This window comes from Hippichthys cyanospilos, chromosome 14 (genome assembly GCF_059441005.1).
Source record: "Hippichthys cyanospilos isolate Australia breed blue-spotted pipefish chromosome 14, RoL_Hcya_1.0, whole genome shotgun sequence".
Classification (NCBI taxonomy): domain Eukaryota; kingdom Metazoa; phylum Chordata; class Actinopteri; order Syngnathiformes; family Syngnathidae; genus Hippichthys; species Hippichthys cyanospilos.
The window spans coordinates 1,570,627-1,591,616 of NC_142382.1; the positions used below are offsets into that span (position 1 = coordinate 1,570,627).

General features: G+C 44.1%; 2 protein-coding genes across 4 annotated transcripts; one reads left to right on the plus strand and one right to left on the minus strand.

Annotated features, from left to right (window-relative positions):
- Positions 1–848: 848 nt before the first annotated feature.
- Positions 849–14,760, plus strand: LOC148412446 (uncharacterized). Its single transcript, XM_088433612.1, has 4 exons — positions 849–1,049; positions 2,615–2,768; positions 2,852–14,122; positions 14,209–14,760. The coding sequence occupies exons 1-3, from the start codon at positions 954–956 to the stop codon at positions 14,110–14,112; spliced, it is 11,511 nt and encodes a 3,836-aa protein (XP_088289738.1). The 5' UTR covers positions 849–953; the 3' UTR covers positions 14,113–14,122; positions 14,209–14,760.
- On the minus strand, positions 1,789–20,912 carry rmnd1 (required for meiotic nuclear division 1 homolog). 3 transcript variants are annotated; one of them, XM_088432784.1, is made up of 13 exons: positions 20,750–20,912; positions 19,953–20,375; positions 19,780–19,885; positions 19,601–19,676; positions 19,475–19,514; positions 18,313–18,413; positions 18,128–18,234; positions 17,935–17,999; positions 17,530–17,606; positions 16,889–17,009; positions 16,679–16,795; positions 15,555–15,612; positions 1,789–2,928 (listed from the first exon to the last, which is right to left on the minus strand). In XM_088432784.1, the coding sequence occupies exons 2-12, from the start codon at positions 20,334–20,336 to the stop codon at positions 15,580–15,582; spliced, it is 1,227 nt and encodes a 408-aa protein (XP_088288910.1). In that variant the 5' UTR covers positions 20,337–20,375; positions 20,750–20,912; the 3' UTR covers positions 1,789–2,928; positions 15,555–15,579. The 3 variants fall into 3 exon arrangements, with proteins under 3 accessions (XP_088288910.1, XP_088288911.1, XP_088288909.1); XM_088432785.1 differs by lacking the exon at positions 1,789–2,928 and having other exon boundaries at positions 15,249–15,612; positions 18,313–18,407; XM_088432783.1 differs by lacking the exon at positions 1,789–2,928 and having other exon boundaries at positions 15,249–15,612.
- Positions 20,913–20,990: the final 78 nt, after the last annotated feature.

Consider the following 20,990-nt stretch of genomic DNA (forward strand, 5'->3'; position numbering starts at 1 on the left):
AAACGGGATAAACAAGTCTCGTGTTGGACTCATGCCTCGGCGGGAAATGGCGATTTCAAGCGGAGATGATGTTGTTCTTTGTGGACGTCAAAACTTCCAATCAAGACGATGAAGGATGTTTGAACATTTCAAATCAATTGAAACGCTTTCCACAGCGCCTTGAAAAAGTATTCACAGTGCTTCGCATTTTATTTGTTATGTAAGTTTCCCTCAAATTTTCTACTCCATGATTGTGTGAAGGGGAAATTAATCTTATCCTGTTTTCGCCACGTTTCAACTCAATTCCAGTTTGTCCGATTCACGCCACTCTAATTTCATATCATTCCAATTATTCGTATGAGGGGTGCTTCTATTTTGGGTAGTTCAAATATTTCCCATTTTCCCACAATTCCCCATTTTCCATCTCAAAAAGTACCATTCATTTACAGTGGGTAATTTATCATTTCACATTTATAACAATTTATGACATTTATCCCGCTTGGGGATCATTCCCAGCATTTCACATCATTCCACATCAGTGTATCTCTTTCCAAGTCATATGACGCCTCAGCCCCATCGCCTTCATACGGAATTTCTTCATGAATTGCGTTCATGGAGTTGTTTTTTTTGTCATATAATCAATCACATTGGCGTTGCGAATAATTGTGCATTTCCCATGTGCTATTTTTTTATTTTTTTTTTTAAATATCCATGTGTTTCAAGAGCAAAGAGGAGCGTGACAGCTCACAGCTTCATGTGATCCGGCAGAACTTTCTCCCCCCTCCCCTCCCCTCCCCTCCCCTCCCTTCAATCCAAAAAGTCTTCTGCACGTCCAGCTTTGCATCATTTGCCTCCGCCGCTCCGCTCGCCTCTGGGAATTTTTGTCCCCTTTTTTGTGGGAAGCGATTTGGTTACTTGGTTGTTTTTTTTGGGGGGGCAGGAAGTAAAAGGTGAGGCGTCTGGCTGTGTGAGAAATGGGGGACACACAGTCAGCGTTTGAAGAAGGCGAGGCCGGCCGGGAAGCCGCCGAGTGCCCAATGGAGGATGTTCAACGGCGTGACGATGACGAGGTAAGCTTCCAAATAAGATTTTTAAAAAAAGAAAAAAAAAATGCTGGCTTGATAGGTGGGGGCAGGGGCGCCCCCAATTTTTTTGCCCCAAGATCGACTTTTCCTGCAGACGACTACCCTTTATTTATTCATTTATTTATTTATAGAGAATGGGAGGATGGATTCTAGTCTTTAAAATGAACGTTGTTTGTAAAAATCATTGAATGAATATTGACTGAATGCTTTCTTGCTACTGTTATTGACGACATATAAATAATACAACTAACATTGCAATAAAAGATATTTTTTGAGCTGATACACAATGAAATTTATATCACGCCCATTTTGCGTTTTGCTCGAGGTGCCCTTATCGATCTATAGTTAATAACTGCAGTTATTTCTTTAGTGTCTTTCGTGAGTACTAAAGTGTTAGGAATCACAATATGTTCTGTGTTTATTTATTGAGTGCTGTCCATTTTTTTAAACAACAAATTGCAAAAATGTCTGTAATTTTGTACAAAACTATTTTCTGCGAGGCTGATAAGAGATTTCTACAAGAGTAGAATTTTCAATCAATGGAAAATCATCAAATAAAAAAATAATACTTTATTATTGTTGTGATATGATGTAATATATAATGTAATACTAGACATATATGTATGCATGTTTATATATACATACATGTTTACAGTATACTGTACATACAAATATATACATATATAGAATAAACATAAATACATAACATATATAGAGTGCATATATAAAATTGATATGATATGAAATTGATATATATATATTGAATATGAATATCATAGTATCTTTAGTGAGTACCATTGTGTTAAGAATCACAAGATTTGTGATTACATTTTTTAAAAACTATTTTCTGTGAAGCTGCTTAGAAATATCTATGAGTAAAAATTTTGCAATTAATGTAAAATAATCAAATAAAAAAAAAATTGTACAGATATGTATGCATATTACATTTATATATTACATATATACATACATATTCACAGATTATATACAAATGCATATATATATATATATATATATATATATATATATATATATATATATATATATATATATATATATGTACAGCTTTCTGTTTACCTATACAATGTCATATTTGGTCCTAGTTTTTATAAGTGATTTATGATAAGAATGAAAAAACAATCAAAATGTAAGCAATTCCCATAATCTGGTCATCATTTATTGATTATTAGTATGAAACCTGAGCACAGGAAATAAGAAAATATTTCTGAGTGGTATGAAACATCAAGTCATTTTGTCTTTTTGTTTTTTTGTCCGTGAAGATTAAGAAGGGTTTTAACCGAGTTAGCCAATAACTTCTCCAAAACCTAAAAACAGAAAGAGTCAAGCCCATAATGACATCGTGATTAAGATGTCAAATGATTGTTATTTACTTGCATTCCTTATGAGAAAATGAGTCCACTGTTTGATTCTCATTCTTGATTTGTTTTTCCGGCTATTTGAATTTGCGCGGAACAAGTCAACTTTGAAATCCTTAATTCCCGTTGAAATAATGACAGTTCATTGAAATCGAGTTATGTCAATAATGTCAGATGTTGAGGACTATTATTACAAGGCTTAACTTCACATTTGGGGGTTTTCTGCTTCATGCGCAGCTTCGCAAAAGCAGCAAGCAAATTGCTGCAAAATCAGACACTCTGTTGCCGGGCGTTAACGGAATCTGTGAGGATGACACTGAAGGCGAAGGTAGGCAGTCATACACCTAAAATGAAGTCTAATAAATGCCTGATGTGGTTTAATGTGTTTTCCTTCCCGGCTATCGTTCCTGAATTTATGGGGTTTGGGGAAAAAAAACCCTAAAGGAATGGAGGCGGTGCTAGAAAACGTCGTCATGAATGAGGAGTCCCTGGAAGAGAGCAAAACAGAAGAAATACCTTTAGGATTGAGTGAAGTGGAAGCAAAACACAACCACATCAACGAGGGCTTTAAAACCTTCTTCAGTAAAGTTGGTTTGAAGTTCACTTTGAAACGAGGCTTCGCGGATCACGCTGAGCTCGAAGAAGATGACCCCGACTCCATCGGGGTCAAGAATCCTGCTGACCAAATCCATGACCGCAGACCCCAAGTGGTCACAGCAGGTGAGGATTCAACACGTCCGACAACAGTCCAAACGGATTCCCACAATGAGACTGGCGATCCTGACGAAGACTGGACACATCTGGAGACTCCGCCCGAGCAGGATCCTTCGTCTCCCTCTGGCGCCAAAGAGGATGCGACTATGTCACCCATTAAAAAGTTTTTCACCACGGGAATCTTTGCCGGAGTAGGAAAAAAGTCTACGCCTGTGGAAGACGAGACCATAACAAGAGAGCTTGTTTTACAGGATACCAGTGAGACCACAAAAGAAACGACAGAAGACAAACAGGAAGACACAGAAAGTACTGGTGACCAGGAGAAAAACCCATCAACACAAATAATTATGCCTGAAGCACCCAAAGAAATTGAGGAGGCTCTCTCGAGTCCTCTGAAGAGGCTTCTGTTGGGCTCTAGTTTGATGAAGCTCAAAAGGCAAAAAGACGCAAAACCGTCTGAGGGTGACGAGTGCAAGTCGCCCGGTGACGACCCGGACCAGCCGTTGTCTCCGACGGACATTGCGGAGATTGAGCAAAAACAAAGTCCCCAACAATCTGCAGAAACAAACCCGGTGGACGAGGAGAGTCCATGGGTCACCTTTAAGAAACTGCTATCGCCCAAGAAGCGAGTGAACAGGTCCGCCTTGAGTAATGAAAGTGAGCAAACCCTAATGCCTCAAGACAATGACATAATAGACAGCAGAGAAGATGAGGGCAAAAAGAGAAAAGATTCGGCTCTTTCCTGGGACGCGATTTTGTGCGCAAGAAGTCACACGGCATTGGACTCTGACGACGAGACGCCGACCGAAGATGGAAATGATGACAAGTGTGACGTTCCAGCATCGGGGGCCAAGGAAGCCGCGAGTCAAACTGAAGACGACGTCGAGTCGGCTTGGACCGCCTTCAAAAGACTCATGAGCCCAAAAAGGATAGCAAAACCCACGGAAGAGAGGCAGCGTGGTCCTGAAACTGACAGCGTGCAAGAAAACATCTCCTTTTCGGCCAAGATTTTCCCAGGCTGGAAAAAGAGAAAGTCCATCCCCAACAAAGACCGAGAAGCACCTTCAAGCGAGGCGGATCAGGAGCTCGGTGCGGGTGTCCTTAATTCCGAGACGCCAGCTGTTGTTCCCTTGTTCAACTATGACGCTGTTGAGACGGAACCAAAAGTGACTGTTGTAGAGCAAGAAGAATCTGCAAAAACGGATGTTGAACTCAACCAAGACGTCCTCCCTCGTGAGACGGAGGCAGCTCAAGATTTGGATCATCCGCAGCTTGAAGAAATCCAACAAAATGGCGAGCCCACCAACGAAGACCTGCCCAACCTCTCGGAGTTCATTGGAAAAGCACTGAGCGATATTACGGAGGAAGGCGAGTTGACGGAAAGCACCACGGCAGAACGTCTGATCGAGATCACGTCGGAGATCGTCACCGCAGCCGACAGTGAGATGATCTCTGTGCGTTCTCCGCTGTCGAAGCAAACGTCAGATGCTACCGCACCGATTCTGGCAGAATCCAGCGTCGAGGAAATAGAAATGCTCATGCAGCAAGTTGTGAAGAGCATCTCCGTTATGCCAAGGGAATATCTTCTGGGTTCAGACAAATCTGTTTCTTCACCCTCGTGTGAAACATTTGAAACCTCTGGAGAGGATCTACAAAAAGTCGAGGACCTGGTTGTGCGTGAAATAGTAGTAGCCACAGAGAAAACGGAGTCATTCGAAGTCAAGAAAACCACAGAAATCACAACTCCCATTTCAACAGAGGAGCTTCACATTAAGGAAATCACACCTATTTCTACAAAGGCGCTTGACACACAGGAAATGGCAGCGATGATTTCTACAGAGTACATCAAAACTATGGAAATCACAATTCCAGTTCCCACAGAGACGCTAGACACTGACGAAATGGCACCTGAGATCACAGATGAGCTCGCCAGCCTGGAAATTAAAACTCCCGTTCCTACTGAGAAGCCTGACACCAAGGAAATCAAACCTCTTACTTCGACAGAAGACTATGACAGAGATGAAATCACACCTTCCATACATACCCAGGCGGTCGACAGCCAGGAAATTACAGCCCCCAAACCTCCCGAGGAGCTCGAAACTTTGGAGATTAAGCCACCAATTCCAACAAAGCAGCATGACACCGAGGGAATAAAAACTAGTCTTTCTAAAGACGTCAAAGCGAAGGAAATCACAACTCCCATTCCTACTGAGGAGTTAGAAACTCAGGAAAAGACACCAAAAATTCTTACAGAAGAGCTTGACACCCAGGAAATTATAGCTCCAATTTCCACAGAGGAGCTCAAGACCAAGGAAACCACAACTGATATTCCGACTAAGGAGCTAGAAACTCCTGAAATTACACCAAAAATTCTTACAGAAGAGTTTGACACCCAGGAAATTATACCTCCAACTTCCACAGAGGAGCTCAAAACCAAGGAAATCACAACTGATATTCTGACTAAGAAGCTAGAAACTAATGAAATTACACCAAAAATTCTTACAGAAAAGTTTGACTCCCAGGAAATTATAGCTCCAATTTCCACAGTGGACGTCAAAGCGAAGGAAATCACAACTCCCATTCCTACTGAGGAGTTAGAAACTCAGGAAAAGACACCAAAAATTCTTACAGAAGAGCTTGACACCCAGGAAATTACAGCTCCAATTTCCACAGAGGAGCTCAAGACCAAGGAAACCACAACTGATATTCCGACTAAGGAGCTAGAAACTCCTGAAATTACACCAAAAATTCTTACAGAAGAGTTTGACACCCAGGAAATTATACCTCCAACTTCCACAGAGGAGCTCAAGACCAAGGAAACCACAACAAACATTCTGACAAAAGAGCTAGAAAATCATGAAATTACACCAAAAATTCTTACAGAAAAGCTTGACACCCAAGAAATTATACCTCCAATTTCCACAGAGGAGCTCAAAGCGAAGGAAATCACAACACCCATTCCTACTGAGGAGTTAGAAACTCAGGAAATGACATCAAAAATTCTTACAGATGAGCCTGACACCCAGGAAATTATACCTCCAACTTCCACAGAGGAGCTCAAAACCAAGGAAATCACAACTGATATTCTGACTAAGGAGCTAGAAGCTCATGAACTCACACCAAAAATTCTAACAGAAGAGTTTGACACCCAGGACATTATACCTCCAATTTCCACAGAGGACGCCAACGTGAAGGAAATCACAACTCCCATTCCTACTGAGGATTTAGAAACTCAGGAAATGACACCAAAAATTCTTACAGAAGAGCTTGACACCCAGGAAATTGTACCTTCAATTTCCACAGAGGAGCTCAAAGCGAAGGAAATCACAACTCCCATTCCTACTGAGGAGTTAGAAACTCAGGAAATGACAACAACATTTTTTACAGAGGAGCTTGACATCAAGGAAATCAAAACTCAAATTCCTAAAAAGGAGTTTGAACAAATTACACCACTCGCTTGTATCAAAGAGCTAAAGATTCAGGTAATGACACCACCCAATCTTGCCACGGATATTGACACTGGGGAAACCAAACCTGCCATTCCTACAGAAGGTCTTGACATAGCTAGTGCAATCACTACTGCGGAAATCAGATCCTCAATTCAGGAGCTTGAGGCCAAGGAAATCACAACTGGCGTTCTTACAGAAGAGCTTAACACCAAAGAAATAAAGCCTCCAATTCCTGCTGAGGAGCTTGACAGCCAGGAAATTTCACCCCTAATTCCTACAGACGACCTTGACATCAAGGAAATATCAACTCCCAGTTCTACAGAGGGGCTTGACAAAGAGGAAATTAGACTTCCTACTCCTACAAAGTCGCATCAGACAGAGAAGATTATACCTCTACCATCTGCAGAGTCACTTGACACCAAGGAAATTAAACCCCCTGTTCAGGAAATCATATCTCCCATTTCTGCAGAGGAGCATGACACTAATGAAATGACACCTCCAATTCCTACAGAGGAGCCTGACACCAATGAAATAAATCCCCTTCTTCAGGGAATCACAACTCCAATTTTTGCAGAGGAGCTCAACACCCAGGAAATTACACCTCTAATTCCTACAGAGGAGCCTGACATTGAGGAAATGGTTTTTGCAGAGAAGCTTGACACACAGGAAATTACACCTCTAATTCCCACAGAGGAACCTGACACCAATGAAATAAATCCCCTTCTTCAGGAAATCACAACTCCTGCTTTTGCAGAGGGGTTCGACACCCAGGAAATTACGCCTCTCATTCCTAAAGAGGAACCTGACATTAAGGAAACTTCAGCTTCCAGTTCTACCAAGGAGCTTGACACAGAGGAAATTAAACTTCCTACTCCTAGTATGGTGCAGGAGACAGAGGAAATTACACCTCCAGCACCCACAGAGTCACTTGACACAGAAGAAATGAAAGCCCCTCTTCAGGAAATCACAACTCTTGTTCTTACAGAGGAGTATGGCACGCGGGAAATAACGAGTCCCATTCTTACAGAAGAGCTTAAAACCGTGGGAATGATGACTCCAATTCTTACAAAGGAATGTGAGATCAAGGAATTCACAATTCCAATTCCTACACAGGAACCTCACACCGAGGAACCCAAACCTAGTCCTACAGAAATCTCAATTCCCATTGCTACCCAGGAACTTCTCACTGAGGAACTGAAATCTCCTACGCCTATTAAAGAGCATGACAACGAGAACATTACTTCTCCCATTCCTACCAGGGGACTGAAAATTGAGGAACTCCCTCCTTCATATCTTACTGAGGAGCTTGAGACTAACATCTCAACTCCTATTCCTGCAGAGGGGATGAACACAGAGGAATTCACACCTCAAATTCCTATCCAAGATCTTCACACCAAGGAAATGACACCTAACATTCCCACCAAAGAGACTGATAAAGAGGAAATGGTGTCTCTAATTCCAACTGAATTTTCACACACGGAGGAAATTCCACTTTCCGTTCCGACCGAAGAGCTCAACTTTGAGGCATGTACACCTCAAATTCCAACTGACGAGCTTGACACCACGGAAATCACACCTCCCTTTCTTACTAAGAAAGAAGACACCAATGAAAGTTCCACTCCCATTTCTACAAAAGAACTTGACAGTGAGGAAATAACACTTCCAATTCTTACTGAGGAGCTAGACGAAGTAGAAATTATGCATCCCACCACAATCCGGGAGGTTGACACTGGGGAACATTTACCTCCAATTCCATCTCAAAAGATTGACTCAGAGGAAATCACACCTCAAGCTTATCCTGATGAGCTCGACACAGAAGAAATGAAAACAGATGAAACAGAAGAGTCCAAATCAGAAAACAACGTCGATAAATTGGACAGCAATGATGGTATCAAAGTGGACAGTCAAGAACCTGTCTCTGTGGTCGAACCTAAAAGTAGAGATGAAGGCAGCAGACAGTTGTTGGAGACTGAGCAACTATTTCAGGTGGAAGATGTGCAAAGGTCAAGAGTTGTACAAGCAGATCTAACAATCAAAGAGGAGACTGAAGCAGAATCAATTACAGAGGAAGCAGAACCAGAATCAACTGCTTTTACTGACCTTAAGGCAACATCCTCGGAGCAAGACCCTCTACAAGATGTAACAATACAATTGGAGGAACAGAACGCCAAGGTAACATCTGAAAACACAGAGGAACTAAAGCCAAAACCAGAGATTTCATCTAAAGCCATCTTGAATTCTGCTGACGTTTCAGGAGTACAAACAGAAGCGCTGCTTTCGCAGGAATGTACTCTTCCACTTGAAGGCAGCATCGAACAAGAAAACAAAAATGTAGCAGAGCCAGTGCATACGTTCGAACATGAACTCATAAAAGAAATCGTAACTGTACAAGCAATGCCACTGGAATCAAAGAAAGCAAAAGCGGAACTTGTAGAAAAAACGGAAGGGGAGACAATTCTGCTGACTGAAGAAGAGAAGATATTAATTTCTGCACCTGAAACTGAATTCATCCAGGAACAACCAGTATTAGGAGCCACACAGGCAGCACAATTTGAATTGGATACAACTGACATCCAACACACTGACGTCAATCAAGACATGGATGGAAAAGACACATCAGCAGAAGAAGTAAAAAAAGAAAACGTCCTGCTGCTGGAAGCAGAAATCCAACCAGAACAAAAAGACCAGAAGACTGAGAATGGCACAGAAATTGAACTTGTAAAAGGGGACAAGGACACAGCAGTAGAAGAACTGTCAGTTAAGGCAAAAGACATTCCAGAAAGTATACTTCAAGAAGAAACCATGATTGCTGAGGTCAAATCTAGACCTTTGCATCTACCAGAGCAAAAACTAGCAAGTGAGGAACAGAAGGCCAAAACAGAACTTCATCCTGAACAGGAAGTAGAACAAGAATATCTGAAATCAGATGACCACAAAGAAGGAAGGGATGGTAGCCATCCACAGAAAACCAAGACGGAAGAATGTGAAGCGATTTTGCCTCAGCTTCAAACCATTATTGAGTCTGTGAAAGATGATAATTTGGCGGCGGATGCAAGTGAAATTGAAATAGGGAAAGAAGCAGAAGAAACACAATCCAAACTTTCACCTCAAGCCATTTCTGTTGAGGCAGAAGAAACCATCCTTGCAGAAGTAAAGATGAGAGAAACCAGAGAGGAGATTGCGTGTTTTACCAAAGTCCAATCGGAAAGTGACCAGAAAGCAGTGGATTTAGTCAAAACAGAATTAAATCCAGAACAAGTTGTGGTCAAGGAGGGAGAAGTAATAACAGAAGGAATTACAGCGGAAGGAAACGTCTCAGTTGAAGTTAAAGAACAGGCTGTTCCACACTGTGAAATAAAAAAGGAACCGGAGAAGAAAGTGGAGGAAGCAGTGAAGGAAACAGACATAAAAACATCTGAAGAATTAGCATCGGAGGAACCCAACGGGGAATTCCTTCAATCCGAAGAAACAACGGAAAGCAGTCTGGCGGGGGAAAGCCTTCCAATTGAACTCAAAGAGGAGATGGTGCCGCCGCCTCAATGGACCCTGCAGCCAGGGAACAAAGACTTTGAGCAGGTACCTGATTCGGCAGAGAAAACTGAAGACGAAATGAAATTCAGTGATGGAACAGAAGCACTGGCAGCTGTAAGTGATGAAGCTCAAGAGCCAGAAGAAGTTACAGCAGTTGAGACCAAAACTTTGCAGAAGGTGCCTATGTCTGGACTGGGAATCCCTGAAGATGTTATCGCTGAGAGACTTCCACAGGAAACAGTTGTTGAGGCAATTCCAAAAGCAAAAACTGAGAACAAAATTGCTTCAATACAAGAGCAGACCAAGTCTCAACCGGATCAGGCTTTAGATAGGGAGGAGTATGCAGATACGGAGAACATTATTGATGACCGACCTCTAGAGGTTACGGCGGAGGAGGAAAATGGTACATCGCAAATCACAGAAGCACACGCATCCTTACACCCCGAGAAAAAGAGTTGCGCTCAGATCCGTGAAAGGATCATTTATGAAGAAATCCCTGAAGTTTGTGGGAATCTCGCTGAGAAAATCAATCTTGAGGCACATCTAAGTAACTCGGAAAGCAAAACTGAAGGAGAAAACTGCGATTTACCCCATGTAGAGGTTTCGACTGCTACAGTCCAGCATGCCGTGGTGACTCAAGTGACTACGTGCCATTTTAAAGAAGTCTCAACTTCACTACCCGATCTGATCAGCACACCATCCGGAATGCAGGAAGCCCTACTCCCGGGATCTTTCGTACCAGAATTCACAGAAACTGCTCTGACCGAATCCCCGATGGCGACAGACGACTCGGGGGAGATGGCACACATGGGCAGCGAGGCTGTAGTGATGCACGTGCCAGCGATAGCGATGAACAACGACAACCTGCAAGTCCAAGTTGTCCATGTAGACATCACGACGGCAGAAAGGACCTTAGATCAGATGCAGGAGGCAGAGATAAGAGAAAAGGGAGCCATTGAGGTGTGTAACAGAAATATTGAAGGGGTTGAAGTCGTTTCCGCATTTCTGGGGGTTCAGAACGAAATGCCTGAGAACAATGCGGTGGTGGGGCATGAGATTGTTCCAGCTAAAGAATTTCAACTTGAGAAAGTTGAGGGAAATACAGAATTACCAGACAATGAGCTGCCTTGTGAAAGTGAAAATATGGCAGTTGCATTACTAGCTAACCAACAAAGTTTTGAGGCCCCCACACATCAAGAGACTTTGGAGGAAAAAGCGGATGACACCTCGGCCCTGGAAGCGGAGGAGTCAATGGCACCAACTGATGAAGCTGAGACGGCACCAATAGAAAAAAAAGAACCCAATACTGAAACGGAAAGTCGTAGAGACACGGTGACGGACAAAGAGGGTCATCTAAATGAAGTAGTAAAAGTTTTCTTTCGCCAAATGGAGCCAGATGCTGATCAAAAAGTAAAACATCTAACGGAGAGTAGTCAGCCACCAAAAGCAGAGGACCCCTCATTTAAAAAAGAGTCTACTACAGCCCAGAAACAGATGGTGTTTGCAGATGAACTTGTTCAACCCCTAAATGAGTATATTGAAACACAGATGGAGATCCCAGAGGAACATGTTAAAAACCTAAAAGTCTCCATAGAAACTCAGATACAAAGAGAACAACAAGAAAACCTCATTCAGGCAAATGAAGACCAGGAGCCTCTACCCCCGAATGAGCCCGTAGAGACCCAGAAAGAGATAGAGCAACAACAGAAATACTTTCAGGCGAGTGAAACACAAGTGCTCACACCGGAAGCAGAGTCCAGAGAGACCCAGAACCAGAAAGAGCTACGAGAGGAGCGTGTTGATGCGAGCAAAAATCAAGAGACGCTTCCACAAATAAAGGCAACCGAGGGCCAGAAACAAAGTGACCTATCGGAAAAACATGATCTGGCAAGCCAAGTACCATCACCACAAAAATGGTCCACCGAAACCCAGGAAGGGATCGATCAAGAAGAAAAATATTTTCAGGCAAACGAAACACAAGAGCCCATACCTGAGTGTAGCGATCCACTGAAACACACAAACCTACTAGAGGAACATGTTATAGTAAACCAAAATCAAGCGCCAACACCCCATGAAGAGTCGACTGAGAGCCAGGAAAAGATCAAGCAGGAGCAGGCAAGAGAAAACCAAGTACCATCACAACAAAACCAGTTCAGTGATGGCCTGAAAGAGATGGAGCAAGAAGAGGAATATTTTCAGGCAAGCGAAACACAGCTCATGTCTGAAAAAGAGACAGACCTTCATGTAAAACATCTTCAGGCAGGTCAAAACCAAGAGTCCATACCCCAAGAAGAGTCAACTGAGAGGCAAAACAATGTGGAGCTCTCAGAAGAGCCTGATCAGGTAAGAAAAAACCAAGTGCCGTCACTCCAAGGAGAGTCCATTCAGACCCAGAAAGAGATGGAGCAAGAAGAAGAATATTTTCAAGCAAGCGAAGAACAAGAGACCTCATCTGAAAAACAGGACACCGATGACTCAACTGAGACCCAGAATGTGATGGAGATATCACAAAAGCGTGTTGAGGCAGGAGAAAACCAAGCACCGTCACCCGAAACAGAGTGCGTAGAGACCCAGACGCCGATAGAGCTCCTAGCAAAACACGTCCAGGCAAGTGCAAACCAGGAGCCCTTACCCAAAAAGGAGTCTATTGAATTCAAGAAACAGACGGAGGTACCAGAGAAGCACATTCAGGCAACAGAAAACCAAGAGTTCGTACCCCAAAACGAGTCATCCGGGACCCAAGAAGTGATGGAGCTATCAGAAGAGAATGATCAAGTACGAAAACACCATATAGAGCCTACGGAGACTCAGAAAAAGACGGAACCACTCGAGGAGCATGTCCAGGCCAGGCAAAACTGTGAGCCCGTGTACCAAAAAGAGTCAACTGAGACCCAGAAGGAGATGGAACTATCAGAGGAGCATGAGCAGACAGGAGAAATCCAGGTTCTATCACCCCAAACAGACCTGAGTGAGACCTTGAAACAAACAGAGCTGCAGCTATTAGAAACACAATTTCAAGAAAGCGAAAACAAGGAGACCGTAGCCGAAGAACTGTTTACCGAGAGCAAGAAACAGATGGACGTACCAGAGGAAACAAAAGAAAACAAAGACTCCCAAAAAGAGTCGGACAGGAACCGGAAACAGCTGGAGACGTCAGAAGAAATGCAGGTTCTATCCCCCCAAACAGACCTGAGTGAGACCTTGAAACAAACAGAGCTGCAGCTATTAGAAACACAATTTCAAGAACGCGAAAACAAGGAGACCGTAGCCGAAGAACTGTTCACCGAGAGCAATAAACAGATGGAAGTACCAGAGGGAACAATAGAACTCAAAGACCCCCAAAAAGAGTCTGACAGGAACCGGAAACGGCTGGAGACGTCAGAAGAGCACGATGCGGCAAGCGAGGGCCAAGTGTCACCAGCCCAAAAAGAGTCCACCCAGAACCAGAACCAGAACCAGACAGAAGAGTCTGCTCCGGCCCGAGAAAGGGCCATCGAGCATAAAAAAGCGCTTCGGATCGGAGAGACCGCCCAAGCGATGATAGAATCCAAATTGACTGAAATCGCGGTGACCACGGACCCTCCGCTCCTTCTGGATTCTGGTCTCCAAACCACAGAGACAGAAGCAGCAGCAAAAGAAATGCTGCCGCTGTTAACCGTGCAAGTAACGGAGGAATTTCAACCGGTGGAGACATTAGAACCTGCGGAAAAATCGGCCAAGGAACCGACTAAGGAATCCCCGCAAACGGAAGCGAAAAGTGAAAGCCGCGCCGCCGTGGATGAAGCCGAAGACGAGGGGGAAATTTGGACGGACGCAAAGGAAGACATCGGGATTCAAGAGGAACCCGAGGTGCCGTCGCCTCGAGACCAGAGTCCAAAAACGGCGGCGGATCCCCGACCCCAGGCTGAAAATCAGAGGCGGGGCCACCATCTGCCCGTTGCGCTCCACGATTCCAAATGGGAAAGTTGTGCGGAGTAGGACCGGCCACGTACGTTGCCATTTCTTCTCTTCTTTGAAAAACCTCCTTTGTACAAAACCCCTAAAAGTCAACTCGGTTCTCCGTTTTTTTTCAAGGTTTTCCGGAAAGTCCCCGCGGAGGAGGATACTTTCAGCTATTGTGATTTGGACTCCTGTTTATGGCGTGAATATACGAAGCCATTTTCTTATGTATTGAATGTAGCGACACAGACGTATTCTTCTTCTTCTTCATGTGCTTTTCTTATGCTAGCCTTGAAGAGCAAAAAGTGAGGAGAAGAAAATGGATGCTGAGCATATTGACCCGGTATTTGTTGATATCGCGCACAGTACAATGCCTTCTATAGAATTTCAAACAGGAACACGCTTTGCACGCTCGACAGCACAAGTTGGAGGATTCCGGTCCTGGAGGGTCGGTATAGCGCATGTTTTCCGGGTTTCTCCTGATCGGGATCATTTTGAAGCCCCTGCGGCGGGGTCATTTGAATCAGGTGTGATCGAGAGAGTTGGAAAACATGCAGGATACCGCCTCTCCAGGACTGGAGTTCCACACCTGGGCTCCACACACTTTACTTTCTTTGTAACAGCGACGTATCAAAATATTTGGACATAAATGTCAACTCTTCAATAAAAGAAAAATCAATCCTCTTGCGTATGCTTCATTCTTCAGTTGTTGATAATATTTCTTTGCAATCAACTTGATTTTATGATGATGAATGTCCATTTTCCACAAAATTCATCCATTTTAGTTGTGCCTTATGGGTCCGAAAAAATACGGGAACCAAATATGTATTCCAGGAAAAAATATTCATTCCTGGGGGGAAAAATGTAAATCTACAAATATATTTTACAAATATACAATAAAAAGTGACAAAAAATAGCACAATTTAAAAAAAAAATGTTACAGTCTTAACACCGAGCGCAGTTGACGTGGAAGGACGTCAATGGAAACCCAACTGAGGAGTGCCATAGACGTCAATTGACGTCACTTGCATTTGTTTTTTGTTTTTCTGGGACTAGCTTGATTTGGGGGACAAATAGTTCCGGCTAACTGCGGTCTGTCAGATTGCTTGAAATTGGCTCTCTGTTTTTTTTTTTTTATTTTCTTTTCAAAATTGAAAATTTGACAAGCAATGCAATGGTTTCAAATGGACATTTTTATTGTGTGTTACGGCTAATATGAAGCCAGTACACAACTGTACACGCTGAAAAAAATGTACACTGAATGCGAGCACCCCCCCCGACCCCCCCAATGGATTTCCTATGAACAAAGCGAAGGCACGGAGACAGTCTGATAGTCCTTTTTGTCACCTTTCATTTTTTTGGAAGACTTCTCTAGCTCGGCGCCATAACCGCAACAAGCCCCGCCTTATTGACACGTTAGCCAATCATCGTGAGGGGCGCGGACGGGAGTGAAAGCGGGCAAGGCGGCCGCCGGCGCGTACCTGAACGCGGGGCGGACGGGAAGACTCAGAAGATCATTCTCACCACTTCGAACAAGACCTGCCAACAAAAGGAACAAGTAGCGGAAAATCTCTTTTTTTTTTCTTTGGATTCGAATCCTGCGGCTTATAGTCAGCTGCGGCGTTTCTGCGGTTGTTTTTACGAGCCACCAGGGGGCAATCTCCTAGTAAACAAAGGGAGACACTAGAAGATGCCATCGGAGTCAGGATTTTCAGTTTGAACTGCGAACTGACTCGCCACCAGGGGGACAATTCTGCTAGTAAACACATTCAGGCGCGTTATTCCTATGTTGGTGCAATATTCTAACAATCCGCCAAAATGAAGGCACACAACAAAGGACTCAGTGCAATTCAATTTAGCAATATGTTGCCTCGCTTTCTAATTCATTCGCTCTCATTTTGAAAAGAAAACTGTTCTGTCATGCCATTGTATAAAAAAACATTTTGCAAAGGAGTCACTTTTTTTGTTGCTTCGGCTTCCAATTAATTTGCTCTCCATTTGAAAACAATGCGGGTCCCTGTCATTCCATTATATAAAACAAAGGCAGACATTTTGCAAAGGAGTCACTATATTATATAATAATAATTGTATAATTACATGTAGCGGGTAGTTGCTTCATCTTCCAATTAATTTTCTCTCCATTTGCAAAGAAAAATAATGCTGTTCCTGTCATGGCAATATATAAAACAAAACAAAATAAAGGCAGACAACATTTTGTAAAGGAGGGCGTTCCTATAATTCAATTTAGCAATCGTCGTCATGTTCCAGTAAATTTGTTCTCTCTTTGAAAACTGCAGTGTTGCTTTCCTGCCACTATATAAAACAAAATAAAGGCAGATAACATTTTGCAAAAGACGTACTAGTTTAATTTAGCAATTGTCTTCATGTTCCAGTAAATTTGTTCTCTCTTTGAAAATTGCAGTGTTCCTTTCACGCCGCCATATAAAACAAAATAAAGGCGGACAACATTTTGAACAAATGAGTCACGATACTGTAACGCAATGTAGCAGTGGTTGCCTCGCGTTCCAATTCATTTCCTCTCCATTTGAAAAGAAAGCAACAGCCATCGAAACGCCTGGCGGCGGGCGAGGGCGAGGGCACTCACTTCGATGGTGATGAGGATGACGATCATCCACTCCAGCCTCAAGCTGTGCTTTTCGCTCAGGTGGCTCCTCATCAGGTCCGTCAGCTGGGTGCAGTGCTCCAGCTTCTCGTTGATCACCTGCGAGCGCCCCGGCCGGTTAGCGCCCCGGCCGGTTAGCGCCCCGGCCGGTTAGCGCCGCCGCCGGTTAGCGCCCCAGCCGCCGCCGCTCACCTTGACCCTGCGGGCGATGCTGAGGAACAGGCAGGTCTTATCGTAGATCTTCTCCAGGTTCTCCCGGTCCCAATAAAAGTCGGGCGTGAGCAGGAGGTCCGAGCTCAGGTTGATGCGGTGTCTGACGCAAACGCCGGAAATATGGCTCGCTTACAATTTTTACAGATAGAGAAACGCAAGCGTTACCGTGTACTCGCCGTTTCCGTCATTCATGACAAATAGCCGGCCGGTATTGAATATTTATTGAGTTTAAATCCCAGATATATCATGGCATCCCTTTTGAGGGGAAAAGCTTTTTAATCATAATGAAAGACGAGAACTGGATTGAAAATATGAAGTCATATTTCAATGTATACGGGATAAAATGTCAACGTTTAAGTAAAGAAGTATAAAAAGGATTAGTGTACTACCTCTATTTTAATTCTTACAATTTATGTCTTTTATTTACTGCTATTGCGAGTTTTATAAATTCATACTTGTCAAATATTTGGAATATTTATTAAGTTTAAATCCCACAAATATAATGGCAGGATTTTCCATGCAATTTTAGCTGCAAAGCTTTTTTGTTATATATTGGAAAAAAAGGCAAGAACTGGCTGGAAAATATTGTGCGCGTGAGCAAGCGTAGGAACGGCGCCGACCTCAAAGTGAAGAGCTCGCCGATCTTCTGCATGACCTCGCCCGACGACAGCTTGACCCTTGTGCCCGACTTGAGCGTCTGAAAAGCAACCCCCCCCCAAAAAAAAAAGCAGGCCTGCTTGAAAGCACGCATCCCCAGACACACACGCACGGGCTTGTTTTCATACCTTAGTGGGGACATTCAGATGCATTCCTAGCCCCTAATTTTAACCCTCATAACTGACCGCCTTAGCCCAACTGATCCAAATTCGAAGTCAAAGCCAAAAATCAAGTCTTGACCCTGAAAAAGAAGTCTGGACTTATACCAAAATAGAGAAGAGGTCCCCGCAAAGGTGGTAAAACCTAAGCCAAAAACGCGCACACCGGACGGCGGCAAGAACTGAGAAAGCGCGCGGAGCCGAGCGTACCTCCGGGATGGACTGAATGGACTCCACGAAGTTATCGAGGAACACCTCCCATATGGCCAACTTGACTGGGGGCCAAAAAAAAAAACAAAACACAATTAGTCTGAGTCCAAGCCTTTGAACGAAAATCCAAAGACCCCGCCCCGGTCCGGGGGAGGCGGAGTCAAGCCCGAGACGAAAGCCGAGCGCGTCTCACCTGACAAAGACAGCGCGTTGGAAAAGGCGAACTTGTCGAGGACGCCGTCGCGCCGCTCCGAGTGCTTGCTCAAAACGAAGTTCCCGCGCTCCAGTTTGGCGTTCCCCCTGCGGGGCCGGAAGCGTCACCCGGCGGGGAAAAAGCCACCGCGGCCAAAAAAGCGCCGACGGCGGCGACTCACTCACTCGCCGTACGTGTAGTTGATCTCCTCGTTTTCCCAGTGGACCAGCGCCACCTCGTACGGCTGACTCTCGTGGCGCTCCAAGATCCGCAACACCTTCTTCAGCTCGCCCGCCAAATCCGCGTCAAAATTAGCGGCGGAATCGTAAGGGCTGCTAAAACTTATTCTTTGATTCTTTGCGTAAGTACGTACAATAAGAATAAATACCGATAAAGCTGACGACAAAGTATGCCAGAAAAAAAGCGTATAATATCCATATACATTAGGTACGGTCACGTGATACCGATATCAACTCTCGGCATCGCGTCGATACCTGGCCTTAGTCAGTGCGTCGGTACTTGCCGTGACATCCGGCACAAGTATCGCACACTCTCTCGCAGCAGTTTTATCATCGCAAAGTAGACATTAATGCGATATCGGTACTTGGTATCGCTAACTACTCAAGCGTTGAAGGCTCAGACTGGTATCGGAATGAAAAAGAGTGGTACGGAACATCTATGTGTATTATCAAAATACATTTGGTACGGCGACCCGATATCCATTCAAAAGTCGATATCGGGTCGATACCGAGCCTTAGGTTAGTGCATCGGTACTCGCGGTGACATCCGGCACAAGTATCGCACACTCTCTCGAAGCAGTTTTATCATCGCAAAGTAGAAATTAATGCGATATCGGTACTTGGTATCGCTGACTACTCAAGCGTTGAAGACTCAGATTGGTATCGGACTGAAAAAGACTGGTACGGAACATCTATGTGTACTATCAAAATACATTTGGTACGGCGATCCATTCCAAATATCGATATTGGGTCGATACCTGGCCTTAGGTCGGTGCATCGGTACTCGCGGCGACATCCGGCACAAGTATCGCACACTCTCTCGCAGCAGTTTTATCATCGCAAAGTAGACATTAATGCGATATCGGTACTTGGTATCGCTAACTACTCAAGCGTTGAAGGCTCAGACTGGTATCGGACTGAGAAAGAGCGGTACGGAGCATCTATGTATATCATCAATATATATTAGGTACGGTGACCCGATACCCATTCCAACTATCGATATCGGGTCGATACTTGGCCACGCTTCAATGTATCGGTACTCGCAGTGGCAGCTGACGATGGTATCGTTTTACAATCGCAAAGTTGAAACGACGAGACTTTTGATTACCATTTTCTCCTCCACGTTCCAGAAAACCACAGAGCCTTCCCTGAAAAAAAAAAAAAACGGAAATAAAAAAATGGTGACCTCTTTATGCGCTCGAGACCATTTGAAACTGCGCTAGTGAAAGTCCACCTGAAGAAGAAGATGAGAGCGTCGTCATCGATTTTGGCGCTCACGTCCGAACTTATCACCAACACATTGGAAGCGTCTGAAACGCGGGGACGTGTTGGTTAGAATAGCGCCCCGACACAACAGTAACACGGCCGCATGTGTTTACTCGTGACTTCGGATTGAGGATTTGGGGGATTTACCACGGGGGAAGTCCACTTCACAGAAGCCGTGTTGGGTCAGGTCAACGCCGAGCGTGAGCAAATTGTACTGGTCCGCCGTTGCAAAGGCCATACATTGCATCATGTCCTGAAAGACAAAAAGCACACGAACGCAATGACCAAAGCGCGGTGTGCAAACTTGCGGACCGTCTCACCGTGTCCTGATTCAGGAGCGGCTGATTGGCTCTCGAAGGTTGTTTGGTTCTGGGCCCTTTGGGAACTCTTTTCCCGGGCGCCGCCACCGGCTTCAAAGTGGGCTTTAAAACGGATTTGACCAGATTTGTCGCGTAAAAACGCTTGTGTTCGCTCCCGTGTTGGAAATCCAAGAAACGGACGCCGTTTGGAACTTGGAATCCAGATGATGCAAAACGCCTTGCTGGTTCTCGCTTGAGCCAAGGTGCGTTCAAGGACATCGGGAGGCCGGAGCGAATCCTGCATCGAAACTCACACTTGTGTGCTTGACCGGGATGGAAAAGACAAGCTGAGCTCATAAAGTTCCGCGGAGATCCCAACTTTGCCCACAAGGTCCGTAGAATCATCTTTTTTTTTTTAACCCTTTCAGGGCCGTTGCTCACACACTAAATTGAAACACAAAATTCATTATTTACTTCAATATAGACAATAAATGACAGACATAAACCGTATGCGCGTCATTAGAGGACTGGGAGGAAAAATTAGGCAGCAACAATTTGGAGAAATCGAGAATTTTTGCATACTTTTTTTAAATGGGGGGGCTACACACAAATATTGCTGAATAATTCCTTTGCATTTAAGAACACCTAAATGTTGCTAGCATACTAATTTAATCAATTGGCATAACCACTGCATTTTTTTTTTTGTCAGAGGATACATTGAAATTTTATGGGGAACAGGACGGAAAAATGACACCGTGTTAGCACGCCGTGCAAAATAAATGAAACATTTGTGATAGGAATGGTGTTGGGCTGGCTACCTGTGTTCGGCGAGTCGCAGCGAACGGCTAACCGAGCAAATGAGCTCAATCGTCGGGCAAATCATGACGAAAAGAAGCCACCAATCGACATTTTGCGCGCTCATTAACGAACGTTTAAAAGGAGCGCATTCTGGCTGTCAAATTGAAGTGTCTGAGCTATTGGTTTTACCAATAAAGTTTTCTTTCTATGGCTACTTCCTGTTTGGATACTGTATAGTACTTTTCCCAATTTTAAGGACTT